This window comes from Pristiophorus japonicus, chromosome 16, assembly GCF_044704955.1.
Source record: "Pristiophorus japonicus isolate sPriJap1 chromosome 16, sPriJap1.hap1, whole genome shotgun sequence".
NCBI classification, from domain to species: domain Eukaryota; kingdom Metazoa; phylum Chordata; class Chondrichthyes; family Pristiophoridae; genus Pristiophorus; species Pristiophorus japonicus.
Window position 1 is genome coordinate 134,191,247 of NC_091992.1, and position 21,281 is coordinate 134,212,527.

The 21,281-nt window shown below is 45.9% G+C and overlaps 1 protein-coding gene and 1 pseudogene across 3 annotated transcripts in view; both read left to right on the forward strand.

The window, feature by feature from the left end:
* LOC139226861 (uncharacterized) overlaps nt 1–20,645 on the forward strand; it is a 139,550-nt gene extending 118,905 nt beyond the window's left edge. The window contains exons 1-6 of one of the 3 annotated variants that reach the window (XM_070857955.1): nt 3,221–3,299; nt 4,051–4,213; nt 5,666–5,837; nt 10,608–10,731; nt 16,581–16,793; nt 19,694–20,645. In XM_070857955.1, the coding sequence (XP_070714056.1) occupies nt 4,070–4,213; nt 5,666–5,837; nt 10,608–10,731; nt 16,581–16,793; nt 19,694–20,033 (993 nt within the window). In that variant the 5' untranslated portion in view covers nt 3,221–3,299; nt 4,051–4,069 and the 3' untranslated portion in view covers nt 20,034–20,645. Of the gene's footprint in view, nt 1–3,220; nt 3,300–3,510; nt 3,546–4,050; nt 4,214–5,665; nt 5,838–10,607; nt 10,732–16,580; nt 16,794–19,693 lie in introns of those variants that run through there. The other 2 variants (XM_070857954.1, XM_070857956.1) reach the window with 2 other exon arrangements.
* Nucleotides 13,345–13,546, forward strand: LOC139227242 (U2 spliceosomal RNA; annotated as a pseudogene).
* Nucleotides 20,646–21,281: the final 636 nt, after the last annotated feature.

Genomic DNA, 21,281 nt, shown 5'->3' on the forward strand with positions numbered 1-21,281 from the left:
GGGAAATGTGGAAATGGCTGAGACCTTAAACAATTATTTTGCTTCCGTCTTCACAGTGGAAGACACAAAAACAATGCCAAAATTTGCAGGCCACAGGAATGTGGGAAGGGAGGACCTTGAGACAATCACTATCACTAGGGGAGTAGTGTTGGACAGGCTAATGGGACTGAAGGTAGACAAGTCCCCTGGTCCTGATGAAATACATCCAAGGGTATTAAAAGAGATGGCTGAAGTTATAGCAGATGCATTCGTTATAATCTACCAAAATTCTCTGGACTCTGGGGAGGTACCAGCGGATTGGAGAGCAGCTAATGTAACGCCTCTGTTTAAAAAAGGGGGCAGGCAAAAGGCAGGTAACTATAGGCCGGTTAGTTTAACATCTGTAGTGGGGAAAATGCTTGAAACTATCATTAAGGAAGAAATAGCGGGACATCTGGATAGGAATAGTGCAATCAAGCAGACGCAGCATGGATTCATGAAAGGAAAATCATGTTTAACTAACTTACTGAAATTCTTTGAGGATATAACGAGCATGGTGGATAGAGGTGTACCGATGGATGTGGTGTATTTAGATTTCCAAAAGGCATTCGATAAGGTGCCACACAAAAGGTTAATACAGAAGATAAAGGTACGCGGAGTCAGAGGAAATGTATTAGCATGGATAGAGAATTGGCTGGCGAACAGAAAGCAGAGAGTCGGGATAAATGGGTCCTTTTCCGGTTGGAAATCAGTGGTTAGTGGTGTGCCACAGGGATCAGTGCTGGGACCACAACTGTTTACAATATACATAGATGACCTAGAAGAGGGGACAGAGTGTAGTGCAACAAAATTTGCAGATGACACTAAGATTCGTGGAAAAGCGGGTTGTGTAGAGGACTCAGAGAGACTGCAAGGAGATTTGGATAGGTTAAGCGAATGGGCTAAGGTTTGGCAGATGGAATACAATGTCGGAAAGTGTGAGGTCATCCGCCTTGGGAAAAAAAACAGTAAAAGGGAATATTATTTGAATGGGGCGAAATTACAACATGCTGTGGTGCAAAGGGACCTGGGGGTCCTTGTGCATGAATCCCAAAAGGTTAGTTTGCAGGTGCAGCAGGTAATCAGGAAGGCAAATGGAATATTGGCCTTCATTGCGAAAGGGATGGAGTACAAAAGCAGGGAGGTCTTGCTGCAACTGTATAAGGTATTGGTAAGGCCGCACCTGGAGTACTGCATGCAGTTTTGGTCACCTTACTTAAGGAAGGATATATTAGCTTTGGAGGGGGTACAGAGACGATTCACTAGGCTGATTCCAAAAATGAGGGGGTTACCTTATGATGATAGATTGAGTAGACTGGGTCTTTACTCCTTGGAGTTCAGAAGGATGAGGGGTGATCTTATAGAAACATTTAAAATCATGAAAGGGATAAACAAGATAGAGGCAGAGAGGTTGTTTCCATTGGTGGGGGAGACTAGAACTAGGGGGCACAGCCTCAAAATACGGAGGAGCCAATTTAAAACCGAGTTGAGAAAAAATTTCTTCTCCCAGAGAGTTGTGAATCTGTGGAATTCTCTGCCCAAGGAAGCACTTGAGGCTAGCTCATTGAATGTTTTCAAGTCAAAGATAGATAGAATTTTAACTAATAAGGGAATTAAGGGTTACAGGGACCGGGCGGGTAAGTGGAGCTGAGTCCACGACCAGATCAGCCATGATCTTATTGAATGGCGGGGCAGGCTCGAGGGGCTAGATGGCCTACTCCTGTTCCTAATTCTTATGTTCTTATGTTCTTAAGTGAATGGGCTAAGGTTTGGCAGATGAAATACAATGTCAGAAAATGTGAGGTCATCCACCTTGGGAAAAAGAACAGTAAAAGGGAATATTATTTGAATGGGGAGAAATTACAACATGCTGAGGTGCAGAGGGACCTGGGGGTCCTTGTGCATGAATCCCAAAAAGTTAGTTTGCAGGTGCAGCAGGTAATCAGGAAGGCGAATGGAATGTTGGCCTTCATTGCGAGAGGGATGGAGTACGAAAGCAGGGAGGTCCTGCTGCACCTGTAGAGGGTATTGGTGAGGCCGCACCTGGAGTACTGTGTGCAGTTTTGGTCACCTTACTTAAGGAAGGATATACTAGCCTTGGAGGGGTTACAGAGACGATTCACTAGGCTGATTCCAGAGATGAGGGGGTTACCTTATGATGATAGATTGAGTAGACTGGGTCTTTACTCGTTGGAGTTCAGAAGGATGAGGGGTGATCTTATAGAAACATTTAAAATAATGAAAGGGATAGACAAGATAAAGGCAGAGAGGTTGTTTCCACTGGTCGGGGAGACTAGAACTAGGGGCACAGCCTCAAAATACGGGGGAGCCAATTTAAAACTGAGTTGAGAAGGAATTTCTTCTCCCAGAGAGTTGTGAATCTGTGGAATTCTCTGCCCAAGGAAGCAGTTGAGGCTAGCTCATTGAATGTATTCAAATCACAGATAGATAGATTTTTAACCAATAAGGGAATTAAGGGTTACGGGGAGCGGGCGGGTAAGTGGAGCTGAGTCCACGGCCAGATCAGCCATGATCTTTTTGAATGGCGGAGCAGGCTCGAGGGGCTAGATGGCCTACTCCTGTTCCTAATTCTTATGTTCTTATGTTCAACTGGGCCTTTATACACTGGAGTTTAGAAGAATGAGAGGGGATCTCATAGAAACATATAACATTCTGGCGGAATTGGACAGGTTAGAGGCAGGAAGAATGTTCCCATTGCTGGGGAGTTCCTGAACCAGGGGTCACAGTCTAAGAATAAGGGGTAAGCCATTTAGGACCAAGATGAGGAGAAACTTCTTCACTCAGAGAATTGTGAACCTGTGGAATTCTCAACCGCAGAAAGTTGTTGAGGCCAGTTCGTTGGATATATTCAAAAGGGAGTTAGATATGGCCCTAACGGCCAAAGGGACCAAGGGTTATGGTGAGAAAACAGGAAAGGGGTACTGAGGTTGAATGATCAGCCATGATCTTATTGAATGACGGTGAAGGCTCGAAGGGCCGAATGGCCTGCTCCTGCACCAAATTTCTATGTTTCTCTGTTAAGATCCTTGTGGTTTTTTGTGAATTTTACAAATTAAAATCTGAGGTTTAGTTCCAAATTATTTGAGTCGCTTTGTATTACTATCTTGAACCCTTTAAACAACTGGTCCTAGCAACGCGCTCCAACAACCGTCCCCTAGCAACCGCCCTAGCAACTGTCCCCGGGCAGAGTTTACTTCGCCGCTCCCAGGACTGTTTAATTTTTACTATTCCCACTAATTGAAGAGCTCGGGTTATTTGCGGTAAGATTTCAAATGTGCCGAAAAGAAAAGTAAAGTAAACCAACAAAAGGTGAACGTGTGCAGAGAGAAACGGCTAAAGAGCGAACAAGAAAACATAGAGTAAGGAAAACGGAGAATCAAGTGTGAGAGAGACACCAACACAGGGAGACAGAATCAGGTTCAGTGAGAGAGAATAACAAGTGAAGAGAAAACAGACAGAAATGAAGAGATAATTAGAGAAACAATGCGAAAGAGAAACAGGAAGAGGTAAAACGAGAAAGAAAAAGAGAGAAAACTAGGAAACAGAGCGAGCAAGAGAGATCTAGCTGTAATACATCATCTGGGATGGGACAGTGTAGAGGGAGCTTTACTCTGTATCTAACCCGTGCTGTACCTGCCCTGGGAGTGTTTGATGGGACAGTGTAGAGGGAGCTTTACTATGTATCTAACCCCCTGACCCGCCCTGGGAGTGTTTGATGGGACACTGTAGAGGGAGCTTTACTCTGTATCTAACCCCCTGTACCTGCCCTGGGAGTGTTTGATGGGACACTGTAGAGGGAGCTTTACTCTGTATCTAACCCTGAGCTGAGCCGCAGAGACTTTCTCAGGGTGGATTATAACATTCTGAGAGATCGAATGTAGTCTGTGATTATCAGGCTTCGGTTAACGATGGAGTTGAGTGAAGAAATGTGTCATCCATATTTGAAGCTTCAGGATAGGAATGATTTTATCACAGGATTTTAAAACTCTGCATAATTCCTTTTTCCAAAAGTTCTACCCCTGCCTTTGATATGAACACTGCAGTCACAGTGAAAAATCTTAACACCAGGGAAGTACAGAGCCAAAATGAAGGTAGTCCTCAAAGAATTGCAAAGATAAAGAATAAAAAGAAAAAGAAGCGAAAGCAGACAATGACCAAAGAGGCAAGAGAAAGAGTAAGTATGATCATTCTTCTCAAGTTCATGAGGTACAGGATGCTATTTGTGTCAGCTTTGCCCAGTGGCTAGCACGGTCACATCTGGATCGGAAAGCTTGAAAATTCTTCGGAAGCAACACAGGAACAGGAGGAGGCCATTCAGCCCCTCGAGCCTGGTTCGCCATTCAATTAGATCATGGCAGGTCTGTATCTTAACTCCATCTACCCACCTTGGTTCCGTAACCCTTAATACACTTGCCTGGCAAAAATCTTATCAATCTCAGTTTGCAAATTTTCAATTGACCCCAACCTCAAAAGCTTTTTGGGGGAGAGAGTTCCAGATTTCCATTGCCCTTTGTGTGAAGCAGTGTTCCTTGACATCACGCCTCAACGGCCTGGCTCTAAATTTAGGAACTCTCCTCACCAGAGGAAGTAGTTTCTGTCTATTTACCCTATCAACTCCTTTAATCAGCTAAACACTTCCATTAGATTACCCGCTAATCTTCTACAATCAATGTCATCTTCTGTACACAAGATTCATGCACCACACAACAGTTTGAATTTATAATAGGATAGCAGGCTGTGTATTTATTATATTGCCCATAGCGTTGCCCACGGTTATTCAATAAATATGTATTTTATTAATACAAGATAGTGACAGAGTTGGGAGACTTCAGAAACTCATGTCATAGAGCCATCTAGTGGCCAGAAGCAGCAATTACACTGTGACAGTTGAAATAGCAAACTTGAATAGGAAATGTTGACATATTAATTTACAATGGTGAATGTTAAATGTCAAAAACAGTGAAACAGGAAGTAAGGTTTGTTAACAGGAAGTGTATGTGCCCTACACAACATTTTTAATAATATGCTAGTTGATTGCACGCAACGTTGCACATGGGGAGTCAAGACCAAGTGTAATGTTCAGGTCAAGTGGGGTTAGAGGGTGGAGAATAATTGGACCAGGGTGGGGGATACTTGGAACAAAGTGAGGGAGGACAATGATGTGGGAGGCCAGAGGGGAAAGATAGAACAGGATGGGTGAGGGGAAGATAGAGTGGGTGAGATGAGAGAAAGGTACTGAAAGGTACAGGGGTATGGAGAGAAAGCAGGAAAGGGGTACTGAGGGAATGATCAGCCATGATCTTATTGAATGGTGGTGCAGGCTCGAAGGGCCGAATGGCCTACTCCTGCACCTATTTTCTATGTTTCTAAATGTGACAACAGCGGCAAAAGCCAAATTGTACAATTACAACGTGACAAATTTACATCTGCAGCTTTTCTTATAAATGTGGATGTAGGAATGTGCAGTAAACAGAGAAAGCACACCCTATGCTTATTGTACAGAGAAAGCACATCCTGTGCATGTTATACAGATAAGTCACACCCTGTGCATGTTATACAGAGATAGTCTCTGAATCTGAGCAGCAAAACAAATGTCCCTGTCTGTGTTGTATGTGTTTTGGAAAAGGAGAAGCTTGAAAAGGCAAGCAAGCATTTCCAGAGCGACACCAAAGAGTATGAACTCTTCCTGGATCGAATGGACAAGTGGCTGAAGGCACACCACCGACAGGCTATGGAAATCTTCTGCAAGTACGACAAGATCGGGAACGGGCTCCTACAGTACGAGGAATTTAAACTTGGTAATGATACAACGTCATTCACAGAAATGATTATGGTTTTACTGATAGCAAATTGTTTGCGAGTTGTTATGATCTGGATTGCACTGCCTGAACAGCTGGTGGAATCAGATTTAAGAGTAACTTTCAAAAGGGAATTGGATACACATTTGAAAAGGGAAAAAAAGTGCAAGGCCATGAAAAAGAGCAGGGTAGTGGAACTAATTGTATAGCTTTTCCAAAGAGCCGACCTAGGGGCCGAATGATTCTATGATATTACATTTCCATCATCTGAAGAAAAAATGGTAGGTTTCACAGGTATGCTCATAACACTCAGCTGTACCTCACCACCACCTCTCTCAAACCCTCCACTGCCTCTGTGTTGTCAGACTGCTTGTCCAACATCCAGTCCTGGATGAGATGATAATTTCTCCAGTTGAATTCCGCCACAAACTCCGCTCCCTAGCCACCAATTCCACCCCCTCCCCTCCCAGTTGGTCCGCTGTCTCAGGCTGAAACAGACCGTTTGTAACCTTGATTTCCTGTTTGACCCTGAACTGAGCTTCTGACCCCATATCATCTCCATCACCATTCCGTGTCCACGTCCGTAATATCGCCTGTCTCTGCCACTGCCTGAGTCCATCTACTGCTGAACCTTCATCTATGCGTTTGTTACCTCCAGATTGACTGTTTCAATACTCTGATTCGGATGAAAGGTCACCGAGCTGAAACATTAACTCTGTTTCTCTCTCCACTGATGCTGCCTGACCTGCTGAGTATTTCCAGCATTTCTGTTTTTATTCTAATACTCTCCTGGCTGGCCTCCCACCTTTCGCCCTTCATAAAGTTGAGCTCATCCAAAACTCTATTGCCTGTATCCTAACTCACACCCGTGAAGTCCTATTCACTCATCCCCCTGTGCTTCCTGGCCTACATTGGCTCCCGTCCACTAACGCCTTCATTGTAAAATTCTCATCCTTCCTTTCTCTGAATCCTACAGCCCTCAAAGAATTCTGCATTCCTCTAACTCTGGCATCTTGAATCCCCCACTTCCTTTGGCCCCCTCATTGGCGGTTGTGCCTTCAGCTGTCTAGGAACTAAGCTGTCTAGCCCTAAGGCCTTAAGAACATAGAAATAGGAGCAGGAGTAGGCCATTCAGCCCCTCGATTGCTCTGTCTTTCAATAAGATTATGGCTGATCTTCTACCTCAACACATTCCCGCCCGATCCCCATATCCCTTGATTCCCCTAGAGTCCAAAAATCTATCGATCTCTGTCTTGAATATACTCAACGACTGAGCCTCCACAGCCCTCTGGGGTAGAGAATTCCAAAGGTTCACAACCCTCTGAGTGAGGAAATTTCTCTCATCCTCATTCCTAAATAATCGACCCCTTATCCTGAGACTGTGCCCTCTAGATTCTTCAGCCAGGGAAAACAGCCTCTCAGCATTTACCCTGTCAAGCCCTCATAAGAATTTTATACGTTTCGTAAGAACATAAGAAATAGGAGCAGGAGTAGGCCATTTGGCACCTCGAGGCTGCTCTGGCACTCAATAAGATCATGGCTGATCTGATTTTGGCCTCAACTCCACTTCCCTTCCCACTCCCCATAACCCTTGACCCCCTTATCGTTCAAAGATCTGCCTGTCTGTTTCAATGAGATCACCTCTTATTCTTCTAAACTCCAGAGAGTACAGGCTCAATCTACACAATCTCATAGGAAAACCCTCTCATCCCAGGTATCAATCTAGTGAACCTTTGTTGCAATCTCTAGTGAACCTCTATGGCAAGTATCTTTCTTTGGGTAAGGAGACCAAAACTGTACACAATACTCCAGGTGTAGTGTCATCAAAGCCCAATATAATTGCAGCAAGACTTCCTTACTCTTATACTCCAATCCCCTTGCAATAAAGGCTAACTTACCATTTGCCTTCTTAATTGCTTGCTGTACCTGCATGTTAACTTTCTGCGATTTGTGTACAAGGACACCCAAATCCCTCTGAATAATATTTACTAGTCTCTCACCTTTTAAAACATATTCTGCTTTTCCATTCTTCCTACCAAAGTGGATAAAATCACACTTCCCCACACCATACTCCATCTCTCACCTTCTTGCGTACTCACTTAACCAGTCTGTGTCCCTATGCAACCTCATTACATCCTGCTCACAGCTTACTTTCCCACCTAGGTTTGTATCGTCAGCAAACTTAGATCATATCATCATAGGCAGTCCCTTGGAATCGAGGAAGACTTGCTTCCATTCCTGAAGTGAGTTCTTTAGTGGCTGAACAGTCCAATACAAGAGCCACAGGCCCTGTCACAGGTAGCCAGATAGTCGTTGAGGGAGGGGAGGGTGGGACTGGTTTGCCACACGCTCTTTCCGCTGCCTGCGCTTGATTTCTGCATACACTCGGCGTTGAGACTCGCGGTGCTCAGCGCCCTCTCGGATGCACTTCCTCCACTTAGGGCGGTCTTGGGCCAGGGACTCCCAGGTGTCAGTGGGGATGTTGCACTTTTATCAGGGAGGCTTTGAGGGTGTCCTTGTAGCATTTCCGCTGCCCACCTTTGGCTCATTTGCCGTGAAGGAGCCCTGAGTAGAGCACTTGCTTTGGGAGTCTCGTGTCTGGCATGTGGACTATGTGGCCCGCCCAACGGAGCTGATCGAGTGTGGTCAGTGCTTCAATGCTGGGGATGTTAGCCTGATGTTACACTGATGTTGGTGCGCTTATCATCTCGGGATTTCTAGGATCTTGCGGAGGCGTTGTTGGTGATATTTCTCCAGCAACTTGAGGTGTCTACTGTACATGGTCCATGTCTCTGAGCCATACAGGAGGGCAGGTATTACTACAGCCCTGTAGACCATGAGCTTGGTGGCAGATTTGAGGGCCTGGTCTTCAAACACTCTTTTCCTCAGGCGGCCGAAGGCTGCATTGGTGCACTGGAGGTGATGTTGGATCTCGTCGTCGATGCCTGCTCGTGTTGATAAGAGGCTCCCGGGGAACGGGAAATGGTCTACGGTGTCCAGGGCCGCGCCGTGGATCTTGATGACTGGGGGGCAGTGCTGTGTGGTGAGGACAGGCTGGTGGAGGACCTTTGTCTTACGGATGTTTAGCGTAAGGCCCATGATGATGACATCCTGCTCACAGCTTACTTTCCCACCTAGGTTTTTATCGTCAGCAAACTTAGATATATTATACACGGTGCCCTCTTCTGTGTCATTGATATAGATTATGAATAGCTGATCCTTGCAGCACTTGTTACACCCTGTCATCCTGAAAATGATCTGTTTATTCCTACTCTCTGTTTTCTGTCCGTTAACCAATCCTCAATCCATGCTAATATGTTATCCCCAATCCCATGAGCCCTAATCTTGTGCAACAATCTCTTATGTGGCACATTATCGAATGCTTTCTGAAAATCCACTTGTTCCCCCTTATCGACCCTGCGAGTTACACCCTCAAAAAAATAGATTTGTCAAACACAACTTCCCTTTCATAAAACTGTGTTGACTCTGCCCAATCCTATTATTATTTTCTAAGTGCCCTGTTACCATGTCCTTAATAATAGATTCTACAATTTCCCCTACTACTGATGTCAGGCTAACTGGCATATAGTTCCCTGTTTTCTCTTTCCCTCCTTTCTTGAATAGCATTGTTACATTTGCTACCTTCCAATCCATGGGGACCATTCTAGAATCCAGGGAATTCTGCAAGATCAAAACCAATGCATCCACTATCTCTGCAGCCACCTCTTTTAGAACCCGAGGATGCAGGCCGTCAGGTTCGGGGAATTTGTCAGCTTTTAGTCCCATTAATTTCTCCAGTACTTTATACTTTACTAGTATTAATTACTTTAATTTCCTCACTCTCATTAGACCCTCCCTAAACCTCTCCGCCTCTCTCTCCTCCTTTAAGACTCTCTTTAAAACCTGCCTCTTTAACTAAGCTTTTAGTCACCTGTCCTAATGTCTTTCTTTGGTTTGGTGTCAATTTTGTTCTGATGACACTGCTGTGAAGTGCCTTAGGACATTTGACTATGTTAAAAGCTTTATATAAGTTGTTGTTTCTGTTGTTTCCTTTCACTTAGATTTAAATCTCTATAAAGCCCAACTCTCTGTCCACCGTTCAAATATTGCTCCTATATCTCTTGACAAAGTTTGTTAACTGGAAGGTTATTCCCCTCTCACCTGTGACCTCCAACCTCGCTTTCTTCATCGCAACATTTCTGCTTTCTTTGCTTTATTGATGGACTTTGCTGGACTATTTTTTCTTGTTTCCTCGAAACTGCAAACATGCATCCTCTTTCTCCTCTCTTCATACTCAGTTGTGTTAAAACAAAGATTCATTAGTGTCTGCTGCTCTAACCCATTCGTTCCCAGAAATTCTAGAACTCTTTCCTTCTTTTTGTTCCCTCTGTCTTCCCCTCATGCTACAATTTATAAGCTTTTAAAACCCAACTTTGGCATCATTGAATCCTATTTCCTGATTTAATTCCTTATTCCTTCCCTGTTCTTGCCAGCCTTGGTGGTATATTCGACACAGTGGGGCTCCGCCTTCCATCTGGTTTCTCAATAAAAAAACCAATCGGCACTTTATGATTGTCACCAACAGAAGCTGGGCAGAGAGTTGCCAGTGCCCTCCCTGGCTGGGGATGATATGTGGCTCAAGGAGGGGGTTGGGTGTGAGCTTAAGAAAGGTTAGCGAGAGTCTCCCTCTCAAAAAATGCGAGTTTATATTGAGAAGCATGTAGTATACTGTGCAAATGCAAATGAGCAATTCATGTTTCAATATACCAGGAATGCGAGACTTGAACATTCCCTGTGTAGAAGCTCAGCTACAAATCCTGGCCGGACTGTTGGATCAAAACAATAGTGGGACCATTGACTACGTAGAATTGGGTGCAGGACTTGACAAAGCTAGGCAAGTACTTTCAATGACAACAACAACAACTTGGATTTATACAGCGTCTTTAATGTAGTAAAACATCCCAAGGTGCTTCACAGGAGTATTATAAGACAAAAAAAATTTACACTGACCCACATAAGGAGAAATTAGCGCAGATGGCCAAAATCTTGGTCAAAGAGGTAGGTTTTAAGGAGCGTCTTAAAGGAGGAGAGGGGGTAGTGAGGCGGAGAAGTTTAGCGAGGGAATTCCAAAGCTTAGGGCCCAGGCAACAGAAGGCACGACCACCAGTGGTTGAACGATTATACTAAGGGATGCTCACGGGGGCAGAATTAAAGGAGCGCAGAAGTCTCAGGGGATTATGGGGCTGGAGGAGATTACAGAGATAGGGAAACATAGAAACATAGAAACATAGAAAATAGGTGCAGGAGTAGGCCATTCGGCCCTTCGAGCCTGCAACACCATTCAATGTGTTCATGGCTGAAAATGCAACTTCAGTACCCCATTCCTGCTTTCTCGCCATACCCCTTGATCCCCCTAGTAGTAAGGACTACATCTAACTCCTTTTTGAATATATTTAGGGAGGGTTGAAGCCATGGAGGAATTTGAAAACAAGGATGAGAATTTTGAAATCGAGGTGTTGCTTAACTGGGAGCCAATGTAGGTCAGAGAACACAGGGGGTGATGGGTGAGCGGGACTCGGTGGAGTTAGGACACGGGCAGCCGCGTTTTGGATGACCTCAAGTTTACGTAGGGTAGAACGTGGGAGGCCAGCAGTAGTGCATTGAAATAGTCAAGTCTAGAGGTTACAAAGGCATGGATGAGGGTTTCAGCAGCGGATGAGCTGAGGCAAAAGTGGAGATGGGCGATGTTATGGAGGTGGAAATAGACGGTCTTAGTTATGCCACGGATATGTGTTGGAAGCTCATTTCAGGGTCACACAAGATTGTGAACAGGGTGGATCAGTTTCAGATAAATGTTGGGGAGAGGGATAGATTCAGTGGCTAGGAAAAGGAGTTTGTGGCAAGGATCGAAAACAATGGCTTCGGTCCTCCCAATATTTAATTGGAGAACATTTCTGTTCATCCAGAACTGGATGTCGGACAAGCAGTCTGACAATTTAGAGACTGGAGGGGTTGAGAGAAGTGGTGGTGAGGTAGAGCTGGGTGTCATCAGCGTACATGTGGAAACTGACGCTGTGTTTTCGGATGATGTCGCCAAGGGACAACATGTAGATGGGAAATAGGAGGGGCCAAGGATAGATCCTTAGGGGACACCAGAAGTAACGATGCGGGGGCGGGAGGAGAAGCCATTGCAGGTGATTCTCTGGCTACGATGAGAGATAAGAACAGAACCAGGCGAGTGCAGTCCCACCCAGCTGGACGATGGCGGAGGAGGATGGAGTGGTCAACCGTGTCAAAGGCTGCAGACAGGTCCAGGAGGACGAGGAGGGATAGTTTATCTTTGTCATTTGTGATTTTGATGAGAGCACTTTTGATACTCTGGCAGGGCGGAAACCTGATTGGAGGGATTTAAACATGGAGTTGTGGGGAAAATGGGCACAGATTTGGGAGGTGACAACACGTTCAAGGACTTTGGAGAGGATAGAGAGGTTGGAGATGGGGCGGTTGATTGCAAGGACAGAGTGTAGTGTATGTAGGCACCTTTAGTAATGACTCCACGAGGCAGGGTATGATACTTAAACTGTGTAGACCTGTAGTCCTTTATTTGCAGCTCCTGAGTGAGGACAACAAGCTGTGTGTTCCTTTTTATACTGGGTTACCTGCAGTGTGCAGGTAACCCTTAGGTCTCCAGCAGCAGCACCCTCTGGTGTACAGGCAAGGGGTGTACAGTGTAAGGGTACATTCACTGTTGCATAACAGTGTTACAGACATCACACAGTAAGCAGGCATGCATACACAACAGGGAGGGTTCAGGTGTCGTTTTTTTGAGGAATGGGATGATGATGGCGGATTTGAGGAGAGAACTGTTAACAATGTCGGCTAATGTGGGAGCCAGAAAAGGAAGTTGGGTTGTCAGCAGTTTGGTGGGAATAGGGTCAAGGAAGCAGGAAGTAGGTCTCATGGGCAGGATGAGCTCGGAGAGGTCGTGAGGGGAGATTGGAGAGAAATTGGGGAAAGATGTGAGTTCAGGACTAGAGCAGAGGTGAACCTTAGAGCAAGTTTGGGCTGGTGGGCGAGGGGAAGGAAGGGAAGAGGCAGGGGCGGCTGGTCGACTGGTCTCAATCTTAGAGACAAAGAAGTCCACGAGCTCCTCACACTTGTTGTCGGACGTGAGGGTAAAGGAGACAGGGAAGAGGAGTTTAAGAAGACGGTTAGCAGTGGAGAATAGAAACCGGGGTTTATCTTTGCATTCCAGAATGATTCTGGAATAGTGAGCAATTTTGGCAGAGGATCCAATAATGCTTGATGTGGTCCAGCTAGACCTGGCGGTGAATAGCTAACCGAGTTCTCTGCCACATCTGTTCAAGTCTGCGTCCCTTGGACTTAAGTGAGTGAAGTTGAGGGCCATACCGGGGGAAAGGCCAGGGTGAGAGAGAGTTATGGCTAGAATTTCGGTATCACCCGCTTTAGCACCGGAAGATATCTACCGCCTCAAAGTGGGATAACCATCGCTTCTCGGCCTTTTGGCTAAGATCATGCGTAACTGACCTGACAGGGGAGTAGCCACCATGACCTCCGGGTGGTTCTCCCTGGATCAGGAAGGTATATGCTTGCTTTTTTGGAAACAGGAGGTGGGTGGGGGACCTGACCCATCCACCTCCATGGCACGAACCTGGTATTGCAGTACTTCCAGGAACGGTGCAGTGGCTCTAGGCCTTTTGGCTAAGAGCATTGGCGCAGAGTGATCCTTGGCGTGTGCAAGGTGACCTCTGGCGTTTGTGATTTGACAAAGAATTGGAACGATTGGCTACGAATTAAAAAAAAAAAAATCAGTTGTATCGCCCCAAGAGGAGAGTGGAGCATTAAGAGAAGCGTTCCACACTCCTCTTCAGGCGCTAACGGAGCGATAGTGCAGGAGACCTACTCAATTTCTGGCGCTAGGATGCCAGAATCCCAGCGTCTAAAGATGAAGAAAAAAAATCCTGTCGAAAAATTCAATAAACCTCAGCCACACTTCCCCATTACTGCAGCAAATACAATTTGAAAAAGAGGAATTTCAGCACTCCGGACAATATCATTCTGGGATTGTCGCTGGATTGATCGTGCTCCCCACCTGCCAGCAAGCGGAAAACTGAACTTTGCAAATGCAGTGCTATGGGGTCGTTATACACTCGATGACATCATCAACTGGGTGGCACCAGCGAGCACAGCACAAACTGTCAGCACTGCCACTAAACCTTCACTGAAGTTCGCAGCAGACACTGACAGCACGGCGCTCGGGCGGGAGTTCCCGTTAGTTCCCCTCTGGGGCGATAAACAACCAAATTTCTAGCCCTAATTGTTTTTGTGCCACCAGAGGGCACAGCAGTGGGAGACTTGTAGGTTACCTGTACAGGTGTGCCTGGCCTAGTATAAAAGGCAGGCCACCAGATGTGATCCTCACTCTGGATTTAACAAATAAAGGACTGAGGTCACTGCAGTTCAAGTACAACACATTGCCTCGTGGAGTCATTACTAGAGCATCTAAGGACACAACAGTTTTAATAGGGACCAGGGCATCAAAGGTGAGGGTCTGATTGAGCAGATCGGTAGCTACAGAAATGTTGTGGTGAATGGAGAGCCTAAGGCTGGGCAGTTGGGATTTCATAAGTGCAGTTGTAAGAGAGTTGGGGGAAGGGTTTTTTTAAGAGGCAGACACAGAAGGAAGTTGGGTTGGGGGGATGGGGGGGAGAAGAGAGAAGGCGGTTGTGGTTGAAATACGAGGAAGTGGTCAGAGATTGCGTAATCTGCGTTTGACACAATGGAAGTAGCGTGGCCACAGGTGATGGAAAGGTCGACACGGAGGGAGAGATTAAGGATGGATAGGAGGCCTCTGAACTCAGAGGAGAGAGAGCATGATGAATTAAGATGGAGGTTGAAATCACCACGGTTGAGAAGTCGCTCGGGTGCAAAGGCTGAGGGAGGAAAGCAGTGAAGATACCTAATAAAATGTTTATGGTACTTGGGTGGGCGATAGAGAACGAGAATTTTAAATGAGAGGTGAAAGGGATGGAATAAGGTGGGATGCTCAAAGAAGGAGAAAGTGCCGGAAGAGTAGGGGAATAGACCAAGGTGTGATTTGGTGATGAGAGCCACACCGTCTGAGCAGAGCAAGTGTTGGAAGATATAGCCAGGCGGAGAGGCTTCATTTGAGGGTAAGGCGTCATCGCCCCTCAGCCAAGTTTCCGTCGAGACCATGATGTCAATGCAATCATCCACGATAAGCTCATGGCTGGCAAGGGCCTTGTTCGCAAATGAACGGACATCCTGGAGGGAGATGCGGAAAGGGTTGGTGATGGCTGCCCCACTGCCAGTGTCCACAGGGTCAGCGCTGGGAGGTGTGAGCAGAACAGGAAGGAGGTTGGCAAGATTAGCCCCCAGTGGGCATGCTGGGCAGGGAAGGTCAGCGAGAGAGTAGGATGGGACAGTTGGGGTTGCTGCTTGTAGGGAGGCAGCAGTGAGAACCTGAATGGGCCCTTCGTAGGATGCCAAGAGAGACACAAAGGGAAGCTGCAGGAGAATGTAAAACCACAAGCTAAAATACCAATAGAACTAGGTATTGAATCATAGTTCCGGTTGTTGACTCATAGAATCATAGAAGTTTACGGCACAAATGAAGCCATTTGGCCTATCGTGTCTGGAATGTGCAAACATATTTTGTTTTTAGCAAACCTGTTATTAAGCATTTAATTCAGTTGGTTTCAAGTATCCACCATAGATTCACATTAAGAAATAATGAATGGACTCAACAGAAAATTGTTTTAATAATCTTTTTTTTCTTACAATTACAATTTCTTACAAAACAGGATTATTTCAACATATCTGTTTCTATTGTAAAGCAACACCATTATTTTTTACGATTTTCTCCCTCCTCTCCCGAAGGCATTGAGTGATGCTGCTCGGGTACAGTTTCCATGCATAAGCCTGGAGACTGAATGACGGCAAGGTATTCAACAGGGGAGGACATTGCATCCCAATGCTGTCCACACCCGATACACGGGCACTTTCACCTTCATCTGGCCGTTATGGAACCCACACAATTTTAATTTCCATTGAATTGCTGTTGTAGCTCCCCCACTACTTCCCCAACTAAGATGAACTCAGTACAAATTGAGAATCAAACGTGGAACTTTGTGGTCACGGCCTAATATTACACTACCGAGTGCAATAAGCCATCTGGATGCTGGAAAGGTTACGTAATTTGGAAATGTATGTGTTCAAGTCTTTGAGATTTAGACAAATATTCTAGTCTTATTTGACGATTGTTAATTTCTTTTCCAGTTGTAAAAGCCCAGCAATGAGTTCAGATGTCACTGGTCTTTGGGTTCATTTACTTTACAAGTTTACCATTGGGGGATGTGGTTTCTGCTAGCGCCAGTGCTAAACTTGTGGAGTGTAAATCTGGAAGTAAGGCCTAAACTGACTCTGAAGCAAAGCATAATCAGATTCCCTCCTTCAGGGTATCTCACGCCACTTCATTCCCGTGTCGGGTCAGGCCCTGACTTTGGATTCAGGCTGCAGGTATACGATAACTGTATGATTATAGTATTGGTGCAAAGCAAAACCAATTGCAGCAACACTGCACTTAAATACACTCAATTCTTGAGATCAGATTGCACACTGAACTAGTAACCTTGTCAGGATGACTACTGATTGCAGGATTGCTTTCTATATACAAATGTAAGATTGAACTCTTGTTTAAAGGTACCATCAGAGTAGCAGTGAAGAGACTGAGGAGGAGGATGGAGCAGAAGAGGTAGAAAGAGCCAATGACAGAATTGCAGTAAGAAGAGACAAGGAGGAACATGAAACAAGAAAGGATGCTGAAACTTATCTGGTGGTTACGAAGGAAGAGTTGAATCGTTGCCCAGGTTGCCACTTGGGACTCTGGAAACCTGCACAAGTCTCTGAAGCCAGGTACAGTCTACAGTGCTTTGTTCTGCTTTTATTAACAGCAGCCAACTATTTCCATGGCCTCAGGAACAGACCCAAAAACGACTATCTCCTTCAGTATTGGCAGGTCAAATGAGAAATGCAGATAGATATGTAAGGCATTAGTAATTGATCAAACCAATGAGTTCTCACATTCAGGGACAATAGACATTGAGATGATGGTTCAAGGGTTGCTGGGTCCATTGATTTGCTTTATCTAAGAAGACAACTAGGCTGAGATCAATTGTGTGAGATGTGAGAACATTTCAACGTTCTGGAGTGTTTTTTGGGGTAAGTAGACAATCTCAAAATAATTTCTAAAGTTGGTTACGTAGAGTCTATAATGGATTAGATTGATGTGGAGAATAATGGATATATTATATGTGTAGTCTATAATGGATTAGATTGATGTGGAGAATAATGGATATATTATATGTGTAGTCTATAATGGATTAGATTGCTGTGGGGGATAAGGGGCTCAATAGGCCAGTTGACCATTTTTCATTCTTATGGTGAGACCACCAAAATCAGATTGTCTGGTCATTCCACTCATTGCTATTTGTGGAGCTTGCTGTACACAAATTGGTCGCTGCTTTTGTCTACAAAAAAGCAGTGACTACACTTCAAGAGTACTTAATTGACTGTGAAGCACTTTGAGACATTCTAAGGTTGTATTAGGTCCTATATAAATGCAAGTTGTACCTTTCCTTATTATCCCACATTTCAAAATTACTGTCCTAGAAAGTTGGGAACCAGAGGAAACCACTTTTCTCCCTGCATTGCTGGAAGATATTCACGGGTATGGTTGCAAGGGAACAGACAGCCTGTCCAAAGAGATATTTTTCATGTGTAATAGGCAGTGATTATTGGCAGAAAATGCAACCACAGAGTTACATAGAAAATAGATGCAGGAGTAAGCCATTCGGCCCTTCGAGCCTGCACCACTATTCTATAAGATCATGGCTGATCATTCCCTCAGTACCCCTTTCCTGCTTTCTCTCTATACCCCTTGATCCCTTTAGCTGTAAGGACCATATCTAACTCCCTCTTGAATATATCCAATGAACTGGCCTCAACAACTCTCTGCGGCAGGTCGCCCACCCTCCCTTTCCCCATCACCCAACCTCCCTTTTCCCATCCCTCCCTCTCCCACCCTCCCTCCCTCTCCCCATCACCCACCCTCCCTCCCTCTCTCCATCCCTCCCTCTCTTTCCCTGTCTCTCCCTCTACCCATCGCCCACTTTCCCTCTCCCCATCGCCCACCCTCCCATTCCCCCTCGCCCACCTTCCCGTTCCCCTCGCCCACATTCCCTCTCCCCATCGCCCACCCTCCCATTCCCCCTCGCCCACATTCCCGTTCCCCCTCGCCCACCCTCCCGTTCCCCCTCGCCCACCCTCCCATTCCCCCTCACCCACCCTCCTGTTCCCCCTCACCCACCCTCCCTCTCGCCCACCCTCCCTCTCCCTCTCGCCCACCCTCCCTCTCCCTCAGTTCCTCCCTCACCCGTCGACTAGAAACATTTCCCTCAGCGATCGCTCACCCAGCACAACGGACACCCCATCTCCACGCCCCGGCTTACGGCGTTGGCTGTGCTTCCATGTTTCAATAAGATCACCTCATTCTTCTGAACTCCAATGAGTATAGGCCCAACTTACTCAACCCATCTTCATATGACAACCCCCTCATTTCCGGAATCAACCTCGTGAACCTTCTCTGAACAGCCTCCAATGCAAGTATATCCTTCCTTAAATACGGAGACCAAAACTGTACGCAGTACTCCAGGTGTGGCCTCACCAATACCCTGTACAGTTGCAGCAGGACTTCTCTGCTTTAATACTCTATCCCCCTTGCAATAAAGGCCAACATTCCATTTGCCTTCCTGATCACTTGCTGTACCTGCATACTAACTTTTTGTGTTTCATGCACAAGGACCCCCAGGTCCCTCTGTACTGCAGCACTTTGCAATTTTTCTCCATTTAAATTATAATTTGCTTTTCAATTATTTCTGCCGAAGTGTTGCCAAATTATACTCCACCTGCCAAATTTTTGCCCACTCACGTAGCCTGTCTACATCCCTTTGCAGATTTTGTGTGTCCTCACAATTTGTTTTCCCACTCATCTTTATTGATGGGTTGGGTTTATTCATTCCTAGGATGTGGGCGTCGCTGGCAAGGCCAGCATTTATTGCCCATCCCTAACTGCCCCTTGAGAAGGAGGTGGTGAGCTGCTGCAGTCCGTGTGGTGAAGGTGCTCCCACAGTGCTGTTGGGGAAGGGAGTTCAGATTTTGACCCAGCAATGATGAAGGAACGGCCGATATATTTCCAGGTCAGGATGGTGTGATTTGGAGGGGAACTTGGAGGTGATGGTGTTCCAAAACACCTTATGCCCTTGTCCTTTTAGGTGGTAGAGGTTGCAGGTTTTGGAGGTATGCCCAAGAAGCCTTGGAGAGTTGCTGCAGTGCATCTTGCAGATGGTACACACTGCACTGTTGTCCAGGCTGGGATCAGTTAACTCTGCTCAGATCAGGGATCAAAGTTGTAACCGTTTTAGTCACTACCATTGTTGTGCAGTGTATTTACCCACCGAGACACCATTCTGCTACAGATAAGATATTATAGATAGGAACTGCAGTAATTAAGAGTAACGGGCTGAGTGGTGCAGCCCTTGGAGCCCGTCCTTAGCTGAGTGGCTAGGTGAATGAGCCCGTAAATCAACAATAGGAGGTGCCTTCCGATATCATGAACCTGAGATTGGTAACTGAGTGCCATTTGGGAAGGAAGGTTGAATATGGGTGTGGATTCTGCGCAGTTGCTTTAAGAGCTGTCTCTTCTTTCCTGCGTTATCACTGACTTGTATCTTTGTTGCTCCCCTCTCCCCCACCAGGTATGTTTCTCTCGAACTCCGGATCATAACCTTCAACAACATGAAGTCCCATCCTGGCCACTTCCAAGAGATGGTGTATTCCCACATGAAGGTGTATGGACTGATCAGCCGAATCCGAGATCGCACTGGCATTGCAAGCACCAGGCTCAGCATCTTCAAGAACCAGTCCTTCTCCCACGAGTCACTGCTGCCACTGGACCTGTCCCTGGAGGAATGTGGATTCTGTGGTGGGCCCCACCATTCTCCCCCTTCTGTTCTTCTCTACTACGATTACAGCATCGAGCTCAGTGATTGCTCAATTTTAAACTGTGACCATTATTTCAACTTGAGAAAGCTCTGACAGCTTCTCCTGGAGGGTCAGTGGGACAGGCAGACAACTGGTATGGTACGGAGTCACACAAATACATGGTTGTTCCCCAGGCGTCAGCCTTGGCTCAGTGAGTAACACTTTCTGACTCCGAAGGTTGTGGGCTCAAGTCCCATAGCAGGTTGTGAAAGGCGCTCTATAAATGCAGTGGACCTGGGCCACAGGGGGGTGAATAATAAAGTGCCTGAGCCCCAGTCCTGATCCCTGTGCTGCATCCCTGCTGGAAAGTGCGTGCATGTGGTTGTTGGTTGAGGGAAAATTGGTCAAAAAGGCTGCAGACTGTCTGTCGCGTCTTGCCGGTGAACCATGGCCACCTGCGTGAGGCACTGGAGGGTGCTGCCTGTGAAATACGACTCAGCGCGTCCAGAGGAGGGGAGAGAACAAAAAATAAGTACCTTGTCCACAGCCGCAAAGCAGTCTGAACCAAAGATCATTGTATGTTAATTATATTAAATATTAATTATGATTTTAATATTTAAACTAATAAAGTGATTGTGTCTGCACTTCCGCTTGCATGTTAACAGGTCTCTCTCTCTCTTTAATTTCTTCCTGAACACATTGCAAAATTACAATGGCTCAGAAGTAGCAGCCTGAGTGAGCAGTTTGATAGAGAATCAGCACCACCACATGGCCCAGTAAGGTACTGCAACAGTTTTCTCCCCCCCCCCCTCCCTCCCACCCCTGAATCCATTGATTTTTTTTGCTCATGTTCAGTTCCACGGGTGTCACTCAGCTTCCCTCCAGTTCCTTACACAAATGGCTATTCTTCACATGTAACCCAATGTGCCTCAGCAGAGTACGCGAGCGACCATGGCGAGGAATTGTGGCTGACCACGATCGATCCTCACCCAATAACACACGTCGCTGCCCAGCAAATCCAGGAGTAATAACTCTGGCTGATACTACCCATTCTCCACCCCACCTCCCCCCACCACAATAACCCAGATCAGCTAAATTGGTATAGATTTGGGATTGAACGTGGGAACATTTTGTATTCAGTGACATGAACAGAGTTTTCACTGTTCTGTAAGAATGAATAGCTGCACATTGTGACCTTCATCACACTAGTGCAGCAAATATTCACCGCTAATTGGAATCTTCAGAGGCTTCAATATAATTAAGTGAGTCATTTCTTTATTCAAGCTTCACTTTTAAGACTTGAGGCATGAAATCTTCAACTGGATTTTTCATTTGTCCCGGCCTGTAATTCCTTGGTGAATT